Source organism: Hordeum vulgare, chromosome 2H (assembly GCF_904849725.1).
Source record: "Hordeum vulgare subsp. vulgare chromosome 2H, MorexV3_pseudomolecules_assembly, whole genome shotgun sequence".
NCBI classification, from domain to species: Eukaryota; Viridiplantae; Streptophyta; class Magnoliopsida; order Poales; family Poaceae; genus Hordeum; species Hordeum vulgare.
In genome coordinates, this window is record NC_058519.1 from 356,666,849 (window position 1) to 356,694,616 (window position 27,768).

The 27,768-nt window shown below is 42.9% G+C and overlaps 1 protein-coding gene across 1 annotated transcript; it reads right to left on the reverse strand.

Moving 5' to 3' along the window:
• Positions 1–3,274: 3,274 nt before the first annotated feature.
• Positions 3,275–19,917, reverse strand: LOC123427240 (60S ribosomal protein L27-3-like). Its single transcript, XM_045111236.1, has 3 exons — positions 19,536–19,917; positions 3,578–3,691; positions 3,275–3,522 (listed from the first exon to the last, which is right to left on the reverse strand). The coding sequence occupies exons 1-3, from the start codon at positions 19,915–19,917 to the stop codon at positions 3,275–3,277; spliced, it is 744 nt and encodes a 247-aa protein (XP_044967171.1).
• Positions 19,918–27,768: the final 7,851 nt, after the last annotated feature.

Here is a 27,768-nt window from a genome sequence, read left to right on the forward strand (position 1 = left end):
GTATGTGAACGTAGAGTCTATCACACTCGATCATCACGTGATGTCTCAAAATGATGAACTTTCGCAATAGTGCACACTCGGGGAGAACACAATTTTATCTTGAAATTTTAGTGAGGGATCACCTTATAATGCCACTTTCGTCCTAAGCAAAACAAGGTGCATAAAAAGGATTAACATCACGTGCAAATCATAAGTGACATGATATGGCCATGATCTTGTGCTTTTGATCTCCATCTCCAAAGCACCGGCATGATCTCCATCGTCACCGGCACAACACCATGATCTCCATCGTCATGATCTCCATCATCGTGTTGTCATAAAGGTGGTTGCACCAACCATGCTTATACTACTATTGCTACTGTCTAGCGATAAAGGAAAGCATTACATAGCGCTTAATGATTGACACGCATGTCATACAATAATTAAAGACAACCCTATGGCTCCTGCTGGTTGCCGTAGCATCGATATGCAAGTCGATATTAACTATTACAACATGATCATCTCATACATCAAATATATATCATCATGTCTTTGGACATATCATATCATAACATTCCCTCCAAAAACAAGTTAGACGTCCTCTAATTTGTTGTTGCATGTTTTACGTGGCTGTTATGGGTATCTAGCAAAAATGCTTCTTACCTATGCAAAAACACAATGGTGATATGCAAGTGGGTATTTAACCTTCTACAAGGTCCACCTCTGTCAAATCCGATTCAACTAAAGTAGGAGAGACAGACACCCGCCAGCCATCTTTATGCAGTTGACGGAACCGTTCTCTCGTACGTGGACGAACAAGGTTGGTATGGGCCGCTTCATCCCACAATAACGCTAAATCAAGAAAAGACTAAGGAGGAAAGAAATCTGAATATCAATGCCCACAAACTCCTCTGTGTAATACTCGTGATGTCATCTACGCATAGACCTAGCTCATGATGCCACTGTTGGGGAACGTCGCATGGGAAACAAAGAATTTCCTATGCTCACGAAGATCAATCTATGGAGACTAACATCTACGAGAGGGGGAGTGCATATACATACCCTTGTAGATTTCTAAGCGTAAGTGTATATAACCCGGTTGATGTAGTCGAACGTCTTCCCGATACAAATCGCAATCTGTCCCGTGAGCCCATCATGATCCGTCCCGATCTAGTGCCGAACGGACGTCACCTCCGCGTTCAGCACACGTACATCTTGATGATGTATCCACCTCCTTGATCCAGCAAGCGAGGGCAGAGTGGTAGATGAGTTCCCTATCATCTTGACAGCATGACGGTGGTGTTGGTGTAGCTGTCCCGACAAGGCTTCGCCAAGCACTACCGGAATATCTAGAGGGGGAGACGATTTGGAGGGAGAGGGAGAGGTTGTGGTGTGGCTTGTGTTGCTACAGCCCTCCCTCCCCTCACATATATATAGGAGGAGTGGAGGATGGAGGCACCCTAGGGTTTCCCCTAGGGGTGGGGTGGCGGCCAAGGGGAGTGCCTTGGCCCCCAAGGCAAGTGGGGTGCCTCCCCTCTTGGCCCAACCCTAGCCCTAGCCGCATGGGCCTTAGGTGGGAGGGGCGGACAGCCCACCAGGGTCTGTTGTGCCCCCTCTCACAGCCCATGGGGCCCTCTGGGCACGTGGACCCTCCTGGTGGACCCCCGAAACACTTTCGGCACTCCCTTCACAAAATCGGTAAGTCCTGAAACTTTTTCGGAACCCGAATACCAACTTCCCATATATCAATATTTACCTCCGGACCATTCAGGAGCTCCTCGTGACATTCGGGATCTCATCCAGGACTCCGAACAACTTTCTATTACCACCAACCATATCTCATTAATACTAAATCGTCACCGAACCGTAAGTGTGCAGACCCTACGGGTTCGAGAACTATGCACACATGACCAAGACACTCTCCGGTCAATATCCAATCGCCGGACCTGGATGCCCATATTGTCTCCTACATATTCTATGCAGATTTTTATCAATCTAACTACGATGTGAAGGATTCAATAAACCTCGTATACTATTCCCTTTGTCCATCGGTATGTTACTTGCCCGAGATTCGATCGTTGGTATGTGCATACCTAGTTAGCGGCAAGTCTCTTTACTCGTTCCATCATACAAGATCCCATGGCTAACTCTTAAGTCACGTTGCTTGCAAGCTTGTTGTGATGTTGTAATACCGAGTGGATCCTGAGATACCTCTGTGTCACACAGAGTGACAAATCCTAGTCTTGATCCATGCCAACTCAATGGACACCCATGGAGATACCTGTAGAGCACCTTTATAGTCACCCAGTTAGGTTGAACGTTTGGTACACACAAGGCACTCCTTTGATGTCAGTGAGTTCCATGATCTCATGGTCATAAGAACAAATACTTGACATGCAAAAAACAGTAGCAATAAACTAACACGATCATATGTTATGTTCATAGATTGGATCTTGTCCATCACATCATTCTCCTAATGATGTGATCCCGTTATCAAATGAGAACTCGTGTCTTTGGCCAGGAAACCTTTACCATCTTTGATGAACGAGCTAGCCCATCAAAGGCTCACTAGGGACATAGTGTTGTCTATGTACCCACACGTGTATTTGAGTTTCCAATCAATACAATTCTAGCATGGATAATAAACGATTATCATGAACAAGGAAAGATAGTATTAACAAATTTATTATTGTCTCTAGGGCATATTTCCAACATTATAAGCCGATGGCCAGTTAAGACGACGTTTACAAGATGTACGGAGTATTTTTTATGTACGTACATAGTTACATAGAATCGAGCACCCAGTTTCTTGTCAAGTTTATCTATTATGGTATCCAGGGTGCAGTCTTCTCGTGAGATACATGTGGCATGCATCACTTGGTCATACACCAAATGAAATGGCGCCTCCTGGCCATCCGGCCCTACCGGACCGACTCGAGCCAAATGCTCTTGGTCAAGTTTGGTATAGCGGGTCTTCACCATTTCTCATGCCTCCCGTGCTCCTTCTTCACAAGACGATATCTTCCATAGCTTGAAGCGACTCCGAGCTACTTTAAATTGATTAGCTAGCTTGGCCATCCCTTCCGGAGGTGTCTCGGTTGGCCATAGTACCTTGACCATGCTTTTCGTAGCCTTCCGACCTCGCTTATGCACAATGGAAAGTTCCTTTAGAAGGTTCCATCCAAACTATCTGGCCTCTTCCTCACGGCGCCCGATGAGGAGACCTAACAAGAGACGTGGAATGTCTCTTACATTGGCACAATATGCATATATTATGAAATTACAAGTTAAAATTTCATTCACCAAACATGCCACCTTTTAATCTCTGGCTCTCTTCATGGTCTTCTAGAAGTTGAGTTTTTAACCTCTCAATTTCTTCGGCATGTCGCTGGTTTTCCGCCTTGAGCTCGTTCTTTCCATCAAGACTGTGGGACAGTACCCGGTGGCCGGCTTCGTGCTGTGATTCGGTATACCTTTGAGATTCTCTGGCCGCATCCAAATCTTTCTGCAACTGACCTATGGACTCGGGTGCTATAAGGCAACCTTTCATTACAAAAGGTGCCCCAAGCATTTATGCATGTTAAATTTTCTTACTCACTGTGTGCCTTCCTGGTTAACTTTTTCACCTCCTCTGGTTTGGCCTTCACAGCCACCAATTGTGCTCGATTTAACTCAAGGTCCTCGGACAATTTTTGTTTTGTTCCCTTGACACCTACACCATGTCGCAACAATATTCAGAGACTTAACTTGGTCATCCCGACCAAATTAAGGCTGATGGCTACTGGGTTAATATTTGTGTTCAGTTGTCTAAATCAATGACTGACATGTAGGCTGGTCGACATAAGGTTGGTGCTCCCTCAAGTCCTGGTCGGGCAGCTCCGAGGCATGCGTCCATCAAATTAAGAGCATTAAACTCATGTTCGGAAAACACAGGGTGGCGCAATGATTCCTTCCGCCGCCGGTGATTCATCACACTTTCGACTTCAGAATTGGTAATCGAGACTTCCTTGGGATCCTGTGGAAGCTGGTCTACGGTAGGGACATCCACACTGACCACAACCTTTGCCGAAGACCTCTGTTCGGGATTACCACCTAGCACCTTGTTGACGTCCTCAGACAAAGGCGGTTCTGTCCGTCTCCTGTAGATCTCGGTAAAGTTTATATATGCTCATGGCGAATATAACATTGACCTAACTATGATTACCTCTTGGTCGGGGAGCGATCAAGGTAGTTCTCGTGGCCATCACATGATTGGAAGCCCCACTATCGTTTGGTGCGGACTCAGTTGGTGCCCCTCTCGCCGGTGTTTGATGCATGGTGTGACGACCCTTGGTAGTAGAAGTCAACATACATGAAATGACGGGAGGAGAGCTCCCTTTTCGGGAAAATGCCTTCTTGTTACTTATAGTAGAGGAAGGGAGTGTCCCGGGGTGATCGGTCGAAAGGGCCACCTTAGAGCGGTCAAGACTCTTCTCGTAAAAGACTCCGTCCTCAAAGACGATTGACGTATGTGGATCCCGTGGAATACTAGGTCATCGCGATGGGAATAACTCTTCAGTTAAGGAGGAGGGCGGTCAACTATATCGATCCAGCTCCTCCAGTTCTGTTTGAAAAGTTCAAAGATTCGATCAACAAAAATGGGCATAACATATGGATTATGAAAATATAGTTGGACTTACCCACTCGACGAGATTATGGCTTGAGTAGCCGTCCCTGATCCTCAGGCGGGAAAACTCTTCCTTTTCTCCTTTAAAGAGATCGGCCAGTATGGCTAAAATTGTTGCCTTGTTGGCAGTACATTTCCATTTGTAGCGGGTCGTGTCATTTGTCCCATTGTAACGCCATAAGGGATGCATCCTTTGTTGAAGAGGTTGGACACATCGATTAATAGCAGCGGACGTCACGTCAATGATGGTTAACTTACTATGAGCTAACATCCTCACCTTAGTGGCCACACGCTTTACTTCGGTGCTCTCCTCTTGGGAAGGGCTTTTCGGTCGCCACTTAAACCTTTTATTTAAAGGAGCGTTTGAGTATTCGAGCAAACCCTCCGAGCTAGATCGAATAGGGGGACGTCCTTCATATATAACCATTCTAAGGTCCACTCTTGTGAATCCTTCTTTGGGGTCCCAATAGGGTACCCTGTCCCGGCTATGTGCCATATTTCGAGTCTGCCAACTTAAAAAATAGTCCCTCCCCAGGTGCGGGGGACGAAGCAGATTTTTTTTCTCAAAAATTCAAAATGGGCCTCGCATCCCAGAAACACTCGTACATGGCGACACAGACCAAGATATGGAGAATGGATCCAGGATTAAGATGATGGTGCTGGATCTTGTAAAACTCTAGAAAACCCCTTAGGAAGGGGTGAATGGGGGAAGCCCAAGCCTCGTAAAAGGAAGGGGATGAAGCATACCCTCTCTTCCTTGCATGGAGCGGGGAAGTTCGCTGCAAATTCCACGCCGTTCGTGGAAGTTAATCTGGGGCAGGTGGGCGCTCGATCTGAAGCAGGAAGGTACCCTTGCGCTTCAAGGTTGCTCAATTGGGGATAGGAGACTGCACATGTTGCCCAGTCGCCTGGGAGGGGGGCATGAGGGCACGAGGAGGAGCTTGGAATGCTTGCCATGTCTCCGGGCTCCCTGGTTTGTTTTTCTCGATGGTTGGGGAATAAGATGTCTTGCTCGTGGCACGCCCAGCCTATTTAATAGGCGTTTTTACTCTCACCTGCGAGCGACATTTCTATAAAATACTGTGTGACCGTCCACCTCCCATCGCCACATGAGAATCGAGGGGTGTCATTAAGCTTGAGAAGGAAAGTTAATATTCTGGGCTCGGTCATGCTTTGACAATCAGGAACACGTCGGTGGCCGAATTGACGTCAACCGAAATTGAAGGAGAGAAGAACTCGCCTCGCAAATTGGAGACCTTGGGCGCGTGAATCCCGACATTGGATGCTATTTTGGGGGCTACTAAGGAAATCTAGGACTAAGGGGTCCTCGGGCTCCAGTCAATCTCTTGTTGGCCGGACAGGTGGGCCGCTCTATGGAAGGTTGGGCTATAAAACAACTCCATGTTCATGAAGGAAACATGTGAAGCCTTGGTGTGTCCTCCAAGTCAAGATGGTAGAATTGACATGTTTATTCCCTAATGGAAACCGACCATGTGTAACCCTAGGTACCCATGGTGTCTATATAAACCACAGGGTTTAGTTTGTAGATGGTAGAATCATTATCCTACTCATCTAGGGTTTAGTTCATCTGATCTCGTGGTAGATCGACTCTATATTTTTCATGCACAATCAATATAATCCAGCGGTACAGAGGGTTTTACCTCTTCGAGAGGGCCCGAACTTGGGTAAATACTGTCCCGGTGTTTCCTGTTACCCATTGATCCAAGATCCACAACTCGGGACCCCCTACCCGAGATCCGCCAGTTTTGAGATCAACACCCCCGTGGACCTCGTCTGGTCCTTCTCCCAAGCTTTGTGGGTCTCTTCTTGTCCAAAATAAATCACTGTAATGTTTTTGCGTTTTGACTTCGTATGGTATGGTTTCTTTGCGATACATAGTAATAGCTAGAAAACAGAAACCAACATTGGGCACTAAGTTAATAGGTTAGTTCACAAAAATCATATAAAAGTGCACCAAACCCAAATAAAAGCATTATAACATGGCGTGAATACTTCATAAATTATAGATGCAATAGAGATGTATCACACCTCCTTAGCTTCATTCTTCTTCCTACAAATCCGATATTACGCTAAACCCTTAGTGCCAATTTTCTTTGATTTTTTTGTCAACACAAGTTCATGTTCCAAGGAGATCCAATTTAGAGGCATGTTTCGACACTCTATCGGAGGAGAAATCGACTGTCCGAGCCTTCTTCATCAAACTTGCTACCACCATGATCATTTGTTAGTAGTTCCTTTAGGACCTTAGGGTCCATAGCAGTAGCTAGAAGTCATCCTCTCTTTCTTGTTCTTCCATACTACGTTTCATGAGCTCCCTCACATGATCGGGATATGATGAATTGTCACTTTATAATCAGATTGTTCATTGAAATCAATTGAATATTTTGAGGTTTTCTTGTTGTATAATTTACTAGCTTCGTATGCTCTCCCATCTATTTGTCTTCTATGGCCAAGTTTGATGAGTAGTTTCTTCAGAGAGAGTGTAAATTGTAGTGGGTTCTCATATTGCGGTGAGCTATATCATAGTGATAGAAAGGGACACGACACGTATTGTATTGTTGCCACTAAGGATAAAATGATTGTTTCTTGTAATATTACTTTATATTTTAATATCTACATTATGTCATCTTGCTTATTGCAATGATGTGTTTATCATGAACCTAATACTTTAAGATGCATACTAGATAGCGGTCTTAGGGCGGAGTATTACTTGTAGATACAGTTGGATAACGATCCATATGTCACGAACGTAATGCCTATATGAGATTATACCATGAATGATCATATTCATAAATATCAATACTGCAATTTAATCATTGTCCAACTGTAATTTTTTCACCGCACTAGAGTGTTATGCCTACGAGAGATGTCACTAGTGAACATATGGCCCACTAGATTAATTCCTTATTACTGAAATATTAAGCAAAAACACTATTTTGTTGTTGTACAATTTTATCTACTTATAAAATTCTACCATACCCTACAATTTAATCTTGTAACTAGCAAGACAAGAAGCTTGACAACCTCTTGATGTCTTGAGGACAAGTTTGTGTTGTGTTTTGTGTGCAGGTACGAGTGACTTTGTTTGTTGGAAGAACTCCTTCTAGTTCGATAAACCTAGGTTATCTATTGAGGGAAATACTATTTCTAGGTTAGTTCACCCTTATACTTCGGGTTATGCAAGATTTCTGGCATCGTTATTGGGGAGTTTCTCTCAAACAAACAGGTTCTTTGCACTACCACATTACATTCTTGTTATCTATCTTCTCTAGATACTTTCTTGTTTGTTTGCATCTTTTCTTGGTAATTCTTTTTCTCAAAAATACCATAAAAATTCGTAGTTGCTACTTTTTTCTAGCTTGCAATCATGTCTAGTTCTTCACTTGCTACTATCACATCTGAGCTAGAAATGCTTAATTTCAAACAAAGAGGTAGAGAAGGTATAAAAGATGCTTGGTATAGAATTACATGATGCTCAAAATAGGTCCACCTATGAGCAATCTACAACAATACTTCTTAGGAATTATTTTGTTGGTATTACTACTTGGTATAGGTTCGTTCTAGATACTATAATAGGAGGAAGTTTCTTGGGTAGTCACATCCTACATGTTTTTAATACTATGGAAAATCTAGTAGGAGCCCCACCAATAAAAGTCGATGAAACTGAAATATCTTTGGAGCATCTTATGCAGAGAATTGACATAATAGAAAATAATATGCCAAGTATTCAAAAGTTAGACAAAATTTATACGAAGATTCACAACTACTTCACTAAGTTGGGGTCTTTGGTAGGGAAAGATTTAAAAATGATGAAATAATTAGCTAAGCAAAACCGTATCGTTAGAATAGAATAAAGTCCCACTAGAACAGAAAAAGTTAAAATCGTTTTTGAGTTGTCCAGATTTCCCACCAAATCTATACCTAATAATAAAGCGGTTATTGCTTCCGTCGGAAAACCCACCGCGATATTTTTATAAAAAAGCCCCTATAATTTTTGTTATTCAACCCGTGCTCCATCATTTATCTGTAACGCAAAAGGAAAAAACGATTCGCTGCAAAAATTATACCTGTACGCATCGCCTGCTCCCGTCGACCCTGGTCCACCGTGGCCTGTGCCCAGGCCGCCGCCACACGACTCGCCGCCGCGGCCGACCTCAACCGCCACCGCTGCCGATCTCAACCCACCCGCCTCTGCGGCCGTACCTCTCCCCGCTCACTGCCCCCATTGCGGCGCTCGAGCGCATCGCGTCGACCCTGGTCCACCCTGGCCTGTGCCCAGGCCGCTGCCACACCACTCGCCGCCGCGGCCGACCTCAACCACCACTGTTGTCGATCTCAACCCACCCGCCTCCGTGGTCGTACCTCTGCCCGCTTGCTGCCCCCCGTTTCGGCGCTCGAGCACAGCTTCTGGATCAAATCAACGCGACAGCTACAGTGACTGGGGATGATGCGTCTGCTCGATGCAGAACGGCGGCAGCGCGACAAAGCGAAGTACTTGCAGGTGGAGGCGGGCCTCCATGGCTCACACGGGGAACTCCGAGGTTATGGCGCGGCAACGACGACTCCTTATGGCCAGATAGAGGCGCCTAACCCTTGCTCCCCTCATCGTATCCCCTCCTCCGGCAGGAACTCATCATCGGGTGAGATGGCCTCCCCATGCCTCCAACCGTGTGCCAAGCACTGGCAAGAAATTTTGTTTTGTGGGGATTTGTTTGCTGATGAATGAATGTATTGAATTTAAGATTGTATTGTTGTAGAGACAGAGAATGAAACACCACCTTCAGTTTGTCATCTGATCCCACATTCTCTACCCCATGAGTGAAATAAGATAACAGTCAATTGATCAATTCACGTAGCATCTTTGTTTTGCTTTGCTTGTCCCGCTCAATTTCTCATCATGATGGAATTAACAATGGACGGGTTGATTTCTCAACAAAATAGGATAGGACTGGCTACATTAGTTAGTTAGCTTATTATTTTAATAAATCAAAATGATTATAAAAAGATTAAAAGTGTATGGTATTTTTTTCTCCCGTTGCACCGCACGGGCCCTTTTACTAGTAAGGATAATGATCTCAAGTGACAAAGGTAGATCCAAAAGGGTTTTAGGTGCTTAATCTCTATCTACAAGCCTTGGTGAGTAGGAGTGCATGTCAGGCATAGATATGACCAACGGATCTTGGCAAAAGGGCAATGGAAGAAAATTTAGTCTCGAGTCTCTAAATCCCGTTTGTGACATAACGCAGAAGAGTAGTCATCAATGAAGAAACTTTTGGATTGCCAATGAGCTCTAGTGTTTAACCGATTATTGAGGAGAAGCCAAAAGAGTATCTCATGCTTTAGTTGACAACATGTCTTCCATAGCCAAAGAATTGTAGGCAGGACATTATGTTCCCACATGAGAATTTTCTACACCTTAGCAACGTGAAAAGTAGGAGCACTAGCAGGGCAATGCCAAATATCATTGTAGAAAGTTGCATACCAATTATTATGGACTACAATTAATTATAGTAGAGGAAGGCCTCCTCTGTGAGAGAGGCAAGTGGAAATGATCTCATAGTTCCTCCAGGTTCCAAAGCTTAGATATGAAAGTAGTGTTATCTTTGATAAAAGAGGGCAATTGTGGCTAGATCTCCATTCGAGGCAATCCATGCCAAGTGTCCTGTCAGAATTGGATAGAGTTTCCCTTTTCTAGGGAGCAACCAACATATCTTTGTATAGAGGCGGTAGCTTGAGGCAGTGCCTCCACCAAAAAGAACAGAGTGATAGTTGATCAGTTGGCTATCTATTGGAGTGCTAAACTTCCCAAACCAGATTTACCCTTGTTATATCATGGTGATTAAAAATCTTATGAAGCATTTTGTGCAGCAAGTTACTGTTCTAAAGTTGTAAGTTGATAATACCCAGTCCACCCTACTCCTTTGGCATGCTTAGATCCCATGCAGCTAGAGGTGTAATTTTCTTTTTCAAATCCTTTCCACTCCAAAAGCAGCATCTTCTGTATTTTTCCATTTGAGTAACGATACATTTATACAACAAGAGACAACTCATAAGAAAAGTACAAGGAGACAACATTGACCATGAGTAATCTGCCGTCATAACTTAGGTATTTTGAACAACACTTAGTATTTTTTGGATTCTCGCAACAATATATATGAAATGCTCCAAACTAGGCTTTGTGGTGCTTAGAGCAACTCTAGCAGAACCCGCATCCCGTCGGCCTGCAAAACGCGTTTGCAGTTCGCGCAAAACAACTTTTACGGGTCGCACAGATGCACACCCCCCCAAACGGATCCGTAAAAAAGTATATTCGTGGAATATACTTTTTTACGGGTCGGCTTTGCGGGGTCTGCTCTTTGCGCCGCTGCATCCCGCATATCATCAACCCGCAAATATCAAATACAACATAATTCTACAATCGAAAACAAACTGAATTTTTTGAATCAAACATAATACAATAATCATCTGCATTACAAATAATTATTCAAATAACCGTAGCAAACTTAGATAGTGCAATACAAAACTTGTCATGAATACAAATACAAATGAATGCAAAAATAAGTCACTGTCCAGCCCTTTGCCAATGGTGTTCAATGAGATCTTTCTGAAGTTGAAAGTGGGTGTCTGCATTTTCAATCTTCTTGTATGTCTGAAAAAAAGCTCTAATGTGCTTTGGGTCTCTAGCTGGTTTGACACGGCTACCCACATTGTCGTAAAAGAATTCTAAGTTCAATCCTCTCTCATCTTCAAGAATCATATTGTGCAGGATAACACAGCATGTCATGATGTTCTTCAAGGTTTTCTTATCCCAAAAACGAGCAGGACCACGGACAATGGCAAACCTAGATTGCAAAACACCGAATGCTCTTTCAATGTCTTAGCGGACTGCCTCTTGCACCTTTACAAATTCGTATTTTTTTTGTTTTGGGTTCTTTGATGCTCTTGACAAATGTGCACCAAGGAGGGTATATACCATGTGCAAGATAGTACCCCTTTGTGTATTCATGCCCATTGATAGTGTAGTTGCAAGCAGGAGCATCACCACTAGCAAGCCTAGCAAACAAATGAGACCGTTGCAACACATTGATATCATTGAGGGTGCCTGACATACCAAAAAAGCAATGCCAAATCCATAAATCCTCGGATGCTACGGCCTCTAGCACAATTGTTGCATCACGAGACTTGCCACAATACATTCCTTGCCAAGCCTTGGGGCAATTTTTCTAATTCCAATGCATACAGTCAATGCTACCTAGCATGCCAGGCCAACCTCTCCTCTCATTAGATGCCATCAATTTCTTTGTGTCATCTTCATTGGGTGCCCGAAGATACTTAGGACCGAACACACGGATGATCACTTTCGCAAATGTACGCACGGACTCAATTGTGGTATCTTCACCAATGCGAAGATACTCATCGGCATAGTCAGCCGGAACGCCATATGCAATCACCCGCATAGCTGCGGAGATTTTTTGATATGCACTAAATCCCTTTAAGCCCGCGGCATTCCTTCTTTGAGTAAAATACCGGAAATTTGCTTCGCAAGCTTGAACAATTTTCACAAAGAGGGATCGGCGCATTCGGTACCTTCTCCGGAAGAGGTGCGGAGGATATGTAGGATTCTCCGCGAAATAGTCTTGCATCAACATCTCGTTCCCAAGATGGCGATTCCGAGGAAAGCACAAACGCCCGACAGTCGATCCTCGCCTCATCTTTCGGTTCTCGTCTCCATGCTCCTTCATGGCAAGCGTCATGACTAATGTTTGTTGTCGAAAGTTCGCAAGCATGGTCTCAACATCCGAGCCGTCCGAATCGGACGAATCAGATAGTAAGAACTTCTCGCACGGGGTCAACTCCATCTTCTCGCACAGCTCGCAAAAATCACAAAAAAGGGACTAACCGGCGGCGGGTGATCCCGGGCGACGACGAGGCGGTGGTCGATCCCCGGCGGCGGCGGGGGGGGGGGGGGCTCTTCTCGCCGGATCCGGAGGGGCGGTGCAACGGCTCGCGTGCAGATATGGCTGGAATCGTCGGCGGCGGGCGGGCGGAAGCAAGGGCGGGGCGGCGGTGGAAGGAGGGGGAAAATAGCGCGGGCTGAAATGTCCCTCCCACCAACTGCTTCTGTGTGATGCAGGGCACCACAACCGCGAGGGGGAAACCCGCGTTTTCCTAGGTTGGGGTCGGGAATTTGCCGCGCCCCCCAAAAAATTTTGCGGGCCGGGGCGGGATGCGCGGTCTGGTCGGGCAGGCTTTCCGGTCCGTACCCGCATTTTGACGGGTATTTTGTGGGTCGGGGACGGATACGGGGTCTGCTAGAGTTGCTCTTAGTGGTACCCCTGAGTAAGTAAAGGAAAAAAGTTCCAACTAAGCATTCCAATATTGAAGATAAAGCCTCGACATCCTCTTCACTCACATTTATTGGGATCAGATTTGATTTTTGATAATTAACGTTCAACCCAAATGCTAGAGCAAACTGATCAGTGAGGTTTTGAGCAAGCTCATAAGACTATCAAGGTATCATTAGCATACTGCACCACGGGGAAATCATGGCAAGAATTGAACCTGATGGGTGCATGATGCAATTCCTATTCATAGCATTGTTTAAATTTATTTGAAGCAAATCAGCAGCGAGAACAAAGAGTAGTGGAGAGAGAGGGGTCACCTTGTCTAACCCTTCTTCTGCACTTAAAATTCTTACCATGAACATTATTTAGGAGTGCCGCAAAAGTAGCTGAAGAAATAATTTGAAAAATCTAGAAACATCACTCATCCGCGATACCCATCCTTCGTAGAATTGTCAAAATCATGTCATGCTCAATTTTAGTGTGCCGAATTTTATATTCCTTGTACTTAAGAAGCTAACTTTTGAACATCATCTGAGAAATCAAGTCACCTCAAAAGAAGAATTAAAAAAAAAACTAAGTTTGAGAATAAGGGCGGGGGTGCTGAGTCACCTGGCTATGAAACACCAGGGTCCGAGGACGGCTCACCATTCGCCCTGTTGATGGATGTCCATGCGGCAACGGTGAGATGTGTTTTCATTCATTAGAGTTGAACAAAATGATAATTCAATTCTGCTCCGAGGCTCAGCTGCTCCCGCTTACGAAAAAAATCAAAAGAAATACTAGAAAAATCTAAAAAAATCCAAAAAAAAATATGTGGTATATAATTTGATGCGCGACGTCCGTTTCAGATTTTATCTTATTTAGACATCTGATGAGCTCTTAGCAGAAAAGACAAATCAGGTCAGAAAAGTTCGTAAACAATTTACCTTTTTTTACACACAGATTTTTCTTTTGCTGAGAGCTGCTCAGATGTCTGAATAAAATAAAATTTAAAGCAGACCTCACGCATCAAATTATCTATCACATACAAAAAAAGATTTTTTTTAATTTTTTCCAGTATTTCTTTTGATTTTATTTTTTGTAAGCAAGGGTGCAGATGAGCTCGGGAGGAGAAACGCCGCTCCCTGAGCAAAACATATTTCGTTGCCGCCCCATTCATACACTGGTAATTATTCTGGTGCAGAGTATGTTTGCGTGTGGAGCCAAGCACCGCAAATGGCAAAGTAAACTTTTTTCTCTTACTCCTGGATTTTGCTACCTGGATTTCTTGGGAGGGTGCATTTTGCAATATGCCTCTCTGCATATAGGTGCATATATATATACTAATACTAGTGATCAGTTTCTTAATTAGAGATTAGACCGGTAGGTGCGTACATGACCTGGAGGGACGTTGGAAGCCAGCGACGTACCGTCAACCACCTGATCCATCACACTCGCAGCAGCAACCATCCGTCCAAGATTAGAAGCTCACTCTTTCAGGACACACGACTGGACATTTTCACTTGCGCCAGCCTGCCACATGACGCTTACCCGTGGGCCATGGAACCCACATGTCATCGACGTTTAAATCGCCATCGGCAGTTCTTCTAGCCGGGTGATGCAAAAATCCGTGGGAAACAGCGCCGCCATTAGGATATGTTCGCGCTGATGATGACGTTTATCCTTACAGTTTCTTTCTCATAATGATTAAGAATCGAAGCTAATCGTGCGACGCCACTATCAAGTTAAATTATCCGTTCAGGAGAGTATTCCGTGTAGTACTAGTCATGGCTTCGTCACAAAAAGAAAGTCCCAGTGATGGGTTGTCCACATGTGTATATATATATATATATGTTTTGTTGAATTGTTTTTTCAGACCCCGCAAAAAAATGTTTTTTCATGGACATAACAACATCTACAGCTGGACGCCTCAAATGATTCCTTATGCGCTTGGGGCACGCCCGATCAGTGGCGGACAAGAAAGAGAAGGAAAAAAGTGACCCAACATGACCTCTCATAGCATTCTTATACGATATGACTCATGTGTCCGCGAACCTTCATATCTATCTCAAATATGGAGAGGATATGAGGGCTCGCAGACGCGTCCGGTCAGTCCGTCACATAGGACGCGGCCCATCTCGGACCACTTTTTCTTTTCTTTATTCATTCTTTTATTTCTCTCTCTCTCTTCCTCTTCACAAATCACGTGTAAGTGACCGGACATATGAGGAAGAAAATAAGAAGTGTGGCTGCGCGGACGGACAAATAAGGGACATGACCGATCACTGATCGGGCGCGTCCACGGGCGTTTAGGGGGTTATATTTACAATGACCGGTTGTAGATGCTCTAACTTTGGATAGCTAGTTTCGTTACGTAGCCACACAAGCTTTCATATTTAGGGCATGTTTGGACTACTCCACTCCATCAAAATCATTTTTGCTTCATCAAATTTACTTTGGAGCGGTTTTATACAGAAGACGTAACCCTTTCGAAGAAAGTGATTGGCTTTGATCTAGGTCCAGCTTCAAAAATAGGAAATTTGGTGAAAATGATCTATCTGATTGGATGGGTGGGCAGAAACGAAGGGGTATCCACTTACTGATGGCAGTGGTAGGTAATTTTCTTCCAACTCTAGCTTCTACAATTTTTTGTAGCACCTCGTAAAGAGCTTCACAAAAAACATGAAGTTATACCCCAAATTCTAGTTTTTTTGTGGAACGGCATATTATGGAGTTACCTTGCTTGGCTTGCATTTTCTAAAGCCGAGCTGAATTTCTAGGAGTGGACGGTCCCAAACAAGCCCTTAAGGTACATAAAATCATCGTTGGGTTTATAAATATGAGGAAAACAAATCTGCGGCAACCTTGCGAGGTGAGCACCGACTTAACGAGGGTACTACGACCCGTAGTGGTGACGTTTTGCCCATCCCAAGGGACAAGCCTTGCGGCCACCTTGTTTTCAAGGAATTGGAAATCTGCTCTCTTGAGTTGCCATATGGACAGGGGCAGGCCCAAATAGCGGATGCGGAAATAAGCTCGGGTCGCCAGTAGGTTATGGAGGATCTCACAAAGGTTGCAGTTGGCGCAACGAACAGGGACAAAGGAGCTCTTTTGGAAGTTGGTCTCTAATCTGGTGACGTCACCAAAACAGCTCAAGATAGATGAGAGGTTGTCAAAGTCTTGCTTGATGAGGGCCATGACCACCATAGCATAGTCGGCATAAAGCGAGGTCCTACACAGAGTCGGACGGCCTCTGACCTTGTGAAGCAACCCATGACTAGTGGCCAAGTCGAGAACTTGCTGGAGAGGGTCAATGGTGACGACAAACAATAGTGGCAAGAGCGGGTCTCCTTGGCGAAAGCCTAGGTCGTGCTTAATGGGGGGCTGGGAACACCACTCAGTAGGATCTGAGAAATGGATGTGCAAAGTAGGGTTGCACCCCACGCACGAATTTTGCTAGGGAAACACTAGTAGAAAAGAGGGCTTTGGTCCACTTGATGAAATCCCATTAGTCCCGGTTCACTTACGAACCGGGACCCATGGGGGCATCGGTCCCGGTTCGTGGGGCTAGGGCGCCGGCCGGATCTCGTGGGTCATTGGTCCCGGTTCGTCTCGCCCCTTTGGTCCCGGTTCCAAACACGAACCGGGACGAATGTGCCTCGCTCCTGGCCCACAACAATTGGTCCCGGTTTTCGGCTGGAACCGGGACCAAATGTTGTCCTTCACTCCCGGTTCCGTCCACAAGCCGGGACCAATGCTTGGCCTATATACCACCCGACCGCGAGCAGAGCAGTGCACTGCTCTGTTTTTTTGGCCGGACGTGGGAGAGCTTTGTGGTGCTCTAGATCACCTCCTATGCACATGAGTTGTTCGGTGAAATACCCAAGCCACACTTAAGCTTTCTCCTCTCGAAGCTCCTTGTCCAAGCTCCACTTTCCTCTAGTTTTGTGTAGCTTTGGCAGTCCGTCCGTGTCCCGTCCCCATCCTCACCGTCGTCGATCGCCCGCGCACATCTCGCCGTCGGCACCACCGTGGTTAGTCTCTTCTTCTTATCTTCTTTCGAAAAGGAAAAAGTTCTTACTTGTATGATTTAGATAGATACTTGTGTAATTTTCTTACTTCTATTATTGTTTTTAATAAAAGTTGTCAGAATCGCGATTCTAAATCGGATCGGAGCTCCCTTGATAGGATCGTGAATCGTAGAATCTTAACTATCACGATTGTAAAAACTTAGATTCCATGAGCAAAACCGTAGAATCGGAGAGGGTATTTTGGATCGTAAGATCGTAAGATTCTAAGACTTGAGTGACGATTCTGACAACTTTATTATATAGTGCGATGGTTTTGGTATCCGCCTCCGTCGGACCTCGTCCTGTCTATGATTCGGATGTGGTATATATTATCTTTTATAACTATTTGTTTTATTTAGTGTTTATGACAATTATGTCGACCAACGTGACATATATTTTTTAATCTAGGAGGTATGTGAACCGGAAATTCAAACCGATATACAAATTCTTGCCGAGAAGTTAAATTTGGTTGAAAAAGAAAACAGTTACTTGAAAGAAAAATTACAAAGAATTGAAGAGGATAAGTTGATATTGGAGTTGGATGTTGCCGATGTGCATGACCATCACAAGATCAAGATGAATGCAATGCACTTGAAGATTAGAAATATTAAAAAATATGCCATTCATACTGAGGCTTGGTATCATTATATCGATGGATCAATTTGTACCTTAGTTGCGGTTATGATCACATTTGTTGTTGCATTTAAATTTAATAGTTTCAATGTATGTTCTAGTTATATGCTCTAGACAGCTATATGTTGTTCAATAATGAGAACTATGTAAGAACGTTATGTATTTATTTTGGTCACTACTGTACTTTGGCTTTAATGTAATGATGAATTTCTATTAATTTGGTCACTTCTCTATTCATGATATGTTGTAATAGTTTTTAATACACACACCCATGTGGAGAAAAAGAAATAAGTTCAAAAAAATGAAATGTCTCTTGTAACAGCTAACTTTTCCTATGAAACTTTCATACTCCGAAAGAGATTGTCCGATTTGTACACAAAGTGCATCCAGTTTTTGCGTCAACCCTCTCAACTTTTTAGCACATGCTATGTGGGTGAAATGATGACACCATGCCAACTTTCAACCTATTAAGAGTTCATTTGTAGTGATTTCCAATTTCTGGGTCATTTAGCTCCAAAAAATCAGTAAAAGCATGAAAAATACCAAATGAAGTCAGAAAGTGTTGAAAATTGATGATGTGGCCTTGAATGGTTCATTTTGAACACACAAAAAGTCTGGAGTTCAAATTAGTTCGAAAAAATGAAATGCCTTTAGTAACAAATGAGTTTTCGTATGAAACTCTCATACTTCGAAAGAGATTGTCTGTTTTGTACACGAAGTGCATCCAGTTTTTGTGGCAACCCTCTTAACTTTTTAGCACATGCTATGTGGGTGAAATGATGATACCATGCCAACTTTTAACCTATTAAGAGTTCATTTTTAATGCTTTTCAATTTCTGGGTCATTTAGCTCCAAAAAAACAGTAAAAGCATGAAAATACCAAATGAAGTCCGAAAGTGTTAAAAATTGATGATGTGGCCATGAATGGTTCATTTTGAACACACAAAAAGTCTGGAGTTCAAATAAGTTCGAAAAAATGAAATGCCTTTCGTAACAGATGAGTTTTCGTATGAAACCCTTATACTTCAAAAGAGATTGTCCGATTTGTACACGAAGTGCATCCAGTTTTTGCGGCAATCCTCTCAACTTTTTAGCACATGCTATGTGGTTGAAATGATGATACCATGCCAACTTTAAACCTATTAAGAGTTCATTTGTAGTGCTTTTCAATTTTTGGGTCATTTAGCTCCAAAAAATCAGTAAAAGCATGAAAAATACCAAATGAAGTCAGAAAGTGTTGAAAATTGATGATGTGGCCTTGAATGGTTCATTTTTAACACACAAAAAGTCCCGAGTTCAAATAAGTGCTTAAGATGTCCTGTTTTGGTACTCCCCATGAAGACTCTGTTTTTAGTGTGGATCTATATGAGATGTTATGTTCCATGTGTCGAATCATGTGAAGCATAGACCTTGTTGGAATTTCTTGAATCATGTCGAATCATGTCGAATCATGTGAAGAATAGATCTTGTTGGCATTTCTTGAATCATGTTGAATCATGTGAAGAATAGATCTTGTTGGAACTTCTTGAATCATGTCGAATCATGTGAAGAATATATCTTGTTGGAATTTCTTAAATCATGTCGAATCATGTGGAATCATGTAGAATCATGTGAAGAATAGATCTTGTTGGCATTTCTTGAATCATGTCGAATCATGTGAAGAATAGATCTTGTTGGCATTTCTTGGATCATGTCGAATCATGTGAAGAATAGATCTTGTTGGAATTTCTTGAATCATGTCGAATCATGTGAAGAATAGATCTTGTTGGAATTTCTTGAATCATGTCGAATCATGTGAAGAATAGATCTTGTTGGCATTTCTTGAATCATGTCGAATCATGCGGAGCTTGGTGAAGAACCACCTGTTCTTGTCGGTCTTGAACCTCTCCTCGAGCTTGGCCTTGGCGGACTTGGCGGCGATGAGCTTCTTGTCCTTGGTGGTGAGGGAGTCGGGGGCGTGGGAGACCACCTCCTTGAGGTCGACGTCGAGGGTGTAGTTGACGAGCTTGAGGAAAACCTTTACGCGGGACTTCTTGGCCATCTTCTTGGTCGAGTCCTTGCGGATCACCTTCTTCGGGTATTTGGCTAGGCTGGCCACCAGGCAGTACCCATAGGGGCGGTCGTGGGTGCCCTCCTCGAACACGCGCATGATCACCGCCTTCTTCCCGGCGTACCTGCTATGCAGCACGATCACCGCGTTGCCCGGCTTTAGGAACTTCACCATCTTCCTTCTCCTCTCCTCGCGCTACGCCGCCGCTAGTGGGTTTCGGGTTGGGGAAGGGGTTGCAGGCTGTGGGCGGGGGAAAGCTTGTGGCGTGGGTGGGGAGGAGATTATATAGGGTTGGCGGCACTAGGGTTTCACCGTATCATGTGAAGAATAGATCTTGTTTTTTGGTGGTTCTTCACCAAGCACCTCGGCTGTGGCAGGCACTTGCCATTCGTGTGAGTTTGTGGCACCAATCGGGACCAAAGAAATCCTTTCGTGTCGGTTGGTGGAACAAACCGGGACCAAAGACTCCCTTTAGTGTCGGTTTGAGGCACAAACCGGGACTAAAGGTCTCTCATTACCGCCCGTTAGGCTGTTGAAAATTGACCTTTAGTCACGGTTTATGGATCCAACCGGGACGAAAGGGCAGCATTGGTCCCGGTTTGTTCCTCGAACCGGGACAACATGTTTTCACATATAAGGCGGGAGTTATCGAATTTTCCCCAACCTCTCCCATTTGCCCCGCCCGCCGCCGCCGATCCATTCCTCCTCCTCGTCGTAGTTGTCCCCGAGCCCATCATCGTTGCCGCCCCGAGCCCGTCGTCGTCGCCGCCCCCGATTCCGGCGCCGTTGCCGCTCCCGCCCCAAGCCCGTCACCGTCGCCGCCCCCGCTCTGAGCCCGTCGTCGTCACCGCCCCCGAGCCCATCGCCACCGCCGCCCCGCCCCCGAGACAGCGACACCTCCTAGTGTATGTTATTGCACGGAACACCTCCTAGTGCGTATGTAGAGGATGATGCATTCTGAATATAGAGATGTCTTAGTGTTCTTGTGATGTGTGTGTCTAGGAAGGAAATACTCGACAGACCTAAAGTCAACACGTTGCATATTGAGTAATAATGATATGTTTTATAATTAATAGTGATATGTCATATAAGTTTCCTGGTAGTTGCCTTTGATCGATTTTAAATGTTTCAACTATGAACATAGGAAATGTCTGATGACGAAAGGACATTCGCTATGTGTGAATACTGCCAAGACGAGTGTGGCCTGTGCGACACGCCTCACCTAGTTGATGATAGGCGCTTCAGCATCATGCTGGATGAGGACTTCGAAGTGGATACAGTAAGTCACAACGACAAGTCTTTTTTCTTAATTAAGCATGACTTCTTTTGCTTCACCTTATAATTTTTATTTTTTACTATTCTACTAGCGTATCCCCTGCCATGCAAGAATTTACGTCTTGGATAAGATTGGTTTCAGTACTGAAAAACTATGGAGGTAAAGATAGTTCACTTGAGGACCGAGCATGGTTATACTTTTGCCGTAAAGTTGTACAATGCAGACACCTACTTCTTTTTTGAATGCAAAACTTGGGTAGCACTATGCAAGGCTTATGCATTTGAGCCTAATATGCTTATCAGCTTTGATATTCGTCCAGAAGATGAAATTGAAGGTAATATCGACATCTGGGTCGATGTGCAGACGCCCCCAGTTCTACCATTATGTGAGTTTCTCAACCATATTTATTAAGTAATTTATATTGTGTATTCAAAAATAGTTGACAACTTATTTCCATTGACAGCTTAGTTTCGTTCTTCAAAAAATGTATGGAAGATGGTAGAGAGAACCTATTACTACAATGATGAAGCAGAATTAACTTGTAAGGAGAAACATCATCTTGTCGCATTTATCAATGATCTTGAGAATTACAATACCTATCAGCAAACTCCCCCACATTATGGTCAATACGTGCCATTAGTGCACGTGGTGAACTACGGTAACATGCATGGAGATTGCATGGTAAGATTTTCTACTATTACGACATATGTGCATCTTTTGCATAAATTCTTGTAAAAATAAACTACATTGCTAGCTACAAAGTTAATACTATGTTTTTCAACAGAAAATCCCGCAAGATTGTGTGCCTCATCTGATATTTCCAAGAGGTCGCGTTGATGTTATGAGCATACGACCAGCACGACCAGGTCAGCCTAGGTATCTGCATCACTCCTGTCCATACCGGATTTCTAAAACCCATGAAATGACAATCAAAGATTGGAAAAATGTATGATCAGTCATAGAGAGCTACTTGGAAGCAACATTGTGCGTAGGCCAAGAATGGGAGACAAGATGATCTCCATTCTCCATAATGGAGAGTCAGGGCCTATCTTTTTTATGATATTCTATCTAAGAGAGGGTAGAGTAGGTCCTATGAGAGAGGAGTAGGTCCTAGGTACAATGTGTTATTATGTGCTATAATGTGTTATAGTTGATGATGATGAGGAGGAGGAGTTGTAATTATGACTAGTGACCAACTTTTGTTATATGATGTTTCATTGGCGAAAATGATGATTACATAGTGTTGGTGGTAATGACTATGTTGATTATTAGCTATAGTGATGCAAGAGTTTTTATATTAATATGATGGTGATGTTAATCATGATTATCATGATGATTTGTTATTATGATCATGATTGGTTATTATATCATTGGAGGAAGGAAAGCGGATTAGATTCATGTGTGGATGAATCTTCGACGTTGGGTTCATTAGCCGAGATGTCGTAAATGAATGGTCGGTACGCCACAATACCTAAGAGACCGAGGATAACTTGCTAAAGTCATTACTTCTACATCACGGAGAAAGAGAGGACACTTCTCTCTATTAGCTAGCTAACACAATATGAAACCCCTAAATTAACCCTCCAAAACCCCCCAACACACCCCTTCATTAAAAAAACCACCTCCTGGTCCAGGTTAGTATTACCAACCGGGACTATAGGCCCTCCTGCCTGGGCTCCCCGCAGAAGCCGCGTGGAGGCCCTTCTGTCCCGGTTGGTAAAACACATAAAAAATACATAGCTTTTGTTATTATTAAAAGCACCGTCCAAAGTACAGTGACCAACAAGGCAACCCATGATTAGTCACTTGTATTTTAGGGTGATGAGATTGTTTTTCTCGATGGAGGGCCATGCATGTGAGCTAGACGTTGCAGCGACCACCAAATCTCAAGGTTCCACCATACGTTCCTAGAATAACAAACCCTACCGGAATTGTTCTTTCAAGTGTAGTTGCAACTTGCAACCTTTGTCTCTCTTTGTTTTTCTCGTTCTTCTATGTGCTTTGCACTGCAGGTGGCCAGCTCACGAGACATTGCCACCGCGGACCAGCAGCTCGTTATAGCTGCAACTTTGCATTGCCACTATCCTTTAATTTGGCTATATATTGTTAGGTAGTTATATTATATACTTCCTCTGTCTTAAAATAAGTTTCTTAACTCTATACTTTCTTTATTTTTAAATATAAGTTTTTTAGAGTTTTTATTAGAAAATTATATACGGATGTATATAGACATATATTAGAGTATATATTCACCCATTTTACTCTGAATAGCCCCCTAATAAATCTCTAAAAAAACTTATATTTACAAACAAAAGGAGTATTAGCTTTAGTATAAAATCATACTAAGTTTGACACAGTTATTTTGAAACGGAGCCGCTATATTGCAAAAAGGACAAAAGGAACAATGAGCCCAGGTCAGCATCAAGAGGAAATGATAGATGTCTGCTCAAAGGAAGGAAATCATGGATTTGGCAGGTCGGTGTAGTTCAGACTGAACAACACAACAAATCGTAACGTTTTTTTTTTTACATGACAAAATGGTGTAACTTTTCTTTGAAAAAAATCACAAGATTTATTCATTTGAAAATCAGGACATTTTTTTAAGAAAACCTTGCGAAGCTATTTATTCATGCGTCACCATGTTTACATTGAAAATCAGGACATGGCATATGCGTTGCTGAAAACCTTGCGACGCCAACACCAGGTTCACGAGCTAAAATGGTCCATGTATGTGTTTGCTGCCAGCCCAACAAGAAATGTGCCAGCTAGACCCGCGAAATAAGTTAATGTTTCATGGGCTTTAAGCCATCCAATAGATAAATAACAAAAATCTCAAGTAAAAGTCCAAGGAACGGAAATTGTCTGAAATTACTAGTTACAAAGTACTTCTTTCAAAGATCACATATATTTTCTCAGGTTAGGACAAATGGTGCACTACATTTGTACAATTTTTCGCAACCTGGGAGTTTTCCCTTTTTAAATAGATCCATAATTTTAAAACGTTTTATCTCTTAAATTATGCGTCCAAATCTCAATCAATTTTCATCGTTGAATTCCTCGCGTCGAGATCTTCAAAACTAGATTTCATGTTGATAGTAATTGACAAACTTTTTTCAGAAAAAAATCGAACAAAAAAACAGATGGAGAAACCATGCCTCTCACGGTAAAAAAGAAAATGCATTTTTTCGTTTCCTAGAGACACGGTCATGCCTCTCACGGAATCAAACCCGTGCTTCTTGCAAAAGAAAAAAAACATGTTTTTTCGTTTCCGAGAGGCATGGCTGTGCCTCCCTCAGAAGCAAATTTGTGCCTCTCGTAGAAGAAAAAACCGTGCCTCTAACGAAAGAGAAAAAAAATGCATTTTTTCGTTTCCGAGAGATATGTCCGTGCCTCTCACCGAAGCAAATTCATCCCTCTCCCGGAAGGAAAACCATGCCTCTTATAGAAAAAAATGCATTTTTTTTATTTTCAAAAGGCACGGCCGTGCCTTTCGTGGAAGCAAATTTGTGCCTCTTGCGAAGGAAAAATAACAAAAAAAATCGTTTCCGAGAGGCATGGTATGCCTCTTGCGGAAGCAAATCTGTGTCTTTGACGCAAGAAAAAACGTACTTTTTGGAAAAAAAGAGAATGCATTTTTTCATGCACCAAAAGCTAAGAAAAGACCGATGAAAAAACAAAACACCAAAAAAACCCGGAAAACCCCCCACTCAAAAATTCAAAAAGATAAAATAAAAACTCCAAAATAAATGCTCAAAGCGCAACACATGACGGTGGCTGAGAACACGTAAAATAACGACGAATGGAAGTAATCGTTGGGAGGCTCTTAAAAATGCACTCGCCAACTAGTTGCTTTCGGAAATTGTGCATGGGACCTCGAGTTCCTCAAAACATGAAAAAAATCGCGAGAGGCAACGGTGTTATTTTCTCAAGAGGCACGGCCGTGCTTTTCAGAAACGAAAAAAAAACGTGTTTTTTTTGTGAAAGACACAGTTTTGTTACTGCGAAAGGCAAATGTTTCATTTCGCGCTCGGAAACGGATAAAAATCCTTTTGCTAAAGACATAGTTTTTTTTATTCTTTTATGAAAAAAAATCGTCAAAACCTATTAATATGGGATTTAGTTTTGAAGATATCGAGGCAAGAAATCCTACGATGAAAATGGTTTTAGATTTGAACGCACGGTTTAAAAGATAAAATATTCTGAATCAAAAAAATCCCAACTTACGACAAATGACACACATATGATACTTCTTTTGTCGTAACGTAAGAAGGTAAAAGTGGTATCTGAAATGAGTACTATTCAATTTATGATTTCAGTCATTGTGCACTCTCGGATGTAGGTAGGCCAATCCTATATGAGGCTCGTATGCGTCTTGTAGTTGCTGAAGACTATTCGAGACGGCCCTTCGGTATAATGGAAGTTTTGTTTCTTTTTTCTCTTTTATATATTTTTCCTTTTCTATTATCAGATTTTAGTTTTTCTTCCGTTGTGTCTTAAGAAAAGTTTTTCTTTTGATATTACTATTATTATTTGCAAATCTATTTTTTATATAGTTTTATAATATACATTGGATTTTTTTCGTTTCGTTGCATTCGGATGCCAATCTTTTTGTCCGATGGCGCGAGATTGGATGGTCATCGTCCGTCCCGACCAAGTGCGCTCGTAGGTCCATTTTCTCTGAGCGATTTTTGTTGCGATCATCTTATTGCTTCCAGCTCGTAGTTCCTTCCAACCGTTCGTCACTGCTTTCATCTCTTTTGGCGACCAGAGCGGCAGAGGCGACGGAGGCGGATGCTGCGGACACTGCAAGGGCAGCCAAGGATCGATCAACGGCGAGCACCTTAGGCCACGACAAGGAGCGAGGCGACGACGACGAGCGAGAGGACCGGGGCGACACGTATGGTCCCCATTCCTCTGCTCCACGAGCATGAGCTCCATTTTGTGGCCGTTAGTGTTTGTTGATGCCGTTGGGAAAGTAGATTTATTTCCATCTGCTAGGTATGGTCACCACTCCCCTTCGCCGCCAACATGAGATTCATTTCATGGTCAGGTCCGTTATTAGATAGATCTGAGGATTCATGCATTCAGACGTTGTAGTGGAGGGTTGCTAGGATTCATAGGGTTGCTAGTGTTACTAATGCTACCTTTTTGTGGTCAGCCTAGCCATGTTGTAGTAGGGGAGTAATTTCATCCAAGTACTAGAGGCAGGAATATGATCTTTTTTGGCCAGCATAGCCATGTTGTATCCTGGTTGCTGCAATGTGTGTTACAACTATAATCTTTGTTTTTTTTAATGCAATATAGACAAATGTTTATGACATGGGTTTTCATCTTAGTGTGTTTTTTTGTTGCATGCATGTATTCATTTTTTGTTTGTTGAGATATGTTGAACATAATTGAAATGACCATGTGTAACCTGTGCTAATTGTAGTTGCATGATGTAATGGTCGTTCTATAAATTTGTTTGATCTAGTAGTTTTTGGTATTTTTTGTGTTGCATATGTTAACAAAATTGAAATAACCATATGTAACCTATTTTTGTAGTTGCATGATCTAATGGTTGTATTATAAACTTGTTTTGTCATATAGTTTTTGTTTGATCTACAAGTATTTTGCATTTTTTGTGTTGTACCTAATACATTTTTCAAATATTGCAGCTACTTGCTAGACGAAGAAGATATGGAGTCTGACAGTGTATTCAGCCAACGTTTCACAGCAAAACGTTTGCATGAACTTGCCAAGTCTAAACTCAGTCCCAACAAGAGGAAATACATCGATGAAACTGGCTTTGGTGATCTCAAAAGCATATCACCTTTTACAGTATCGCACGATCTGATGGAGTGGTTGACAATGAACATCGACACTGGCAAACGTGAGCTTAGGTATCGATCCCACCTTGTCTTCTTTTGTTTTTCTTTGTCAGTATGTCTGCAACATGTACTTTCTTCAGTTAATGTTGTGACATCAACAGTTCTAATACATTCACTGGTTTGTAGGCTGAACCGGAATAAGGTTATTGTTTTTACAAGAGACATGGTGAGGAAGGTTTTCAACATTCCTTCACGCAACAAACTGGTTGAGCTTTACAAGAGGCACAAGAAGTGTGATCTCCGCAACATATATCACAAGAATGGCAGGGCTCCAATTGCTCATACCGTGCATGTGCTCTACAAAGCGGTGAGTGATGATGGTGATACTACCAAGAGGTCATGGGTGCTCTTGGCGATCGCAACAGTTTTAACCCGTGTGACGGGCAACATGGTGCCCTTAGAGTACTTGAAGAGCCTTGAAGAAATTGAGAAGGTCACTGCATATGCTTGGGATGAGCATGTTTTAAGCGTTGCGATGAATGAGGTCAAGAAGTGCTAGGAGAAGATTAAATCACATGATATAACCAAAATTTGGGTTGGGATTGTTTCCCTATGTTAGCGGTATATGTCTTTTCTTCTTTGAAGTTTTCAATCACTTCACATTATGTTTTTTGTTTTTTGTGATCACATTTCTTTTATGTGTGAGATGTTATGTGTTGTGTTATCTCACATATTATGTGTTGTCTTATCAGGTCATTTACATGGATCATTTTATTTTTCCTCAAGCTACGATCAATAAGCACCATTTGAACTATTCTCTGCCAAGGGCATGCTTTGTTCAACAGACTGACTTTGATATTGTGTGGGAATATGACAATAACAAGCTATCTTTGGGCAAAGCCTCGTTTGGGAAGTGTCGTGTGAGTTTTCTTCCCCTCG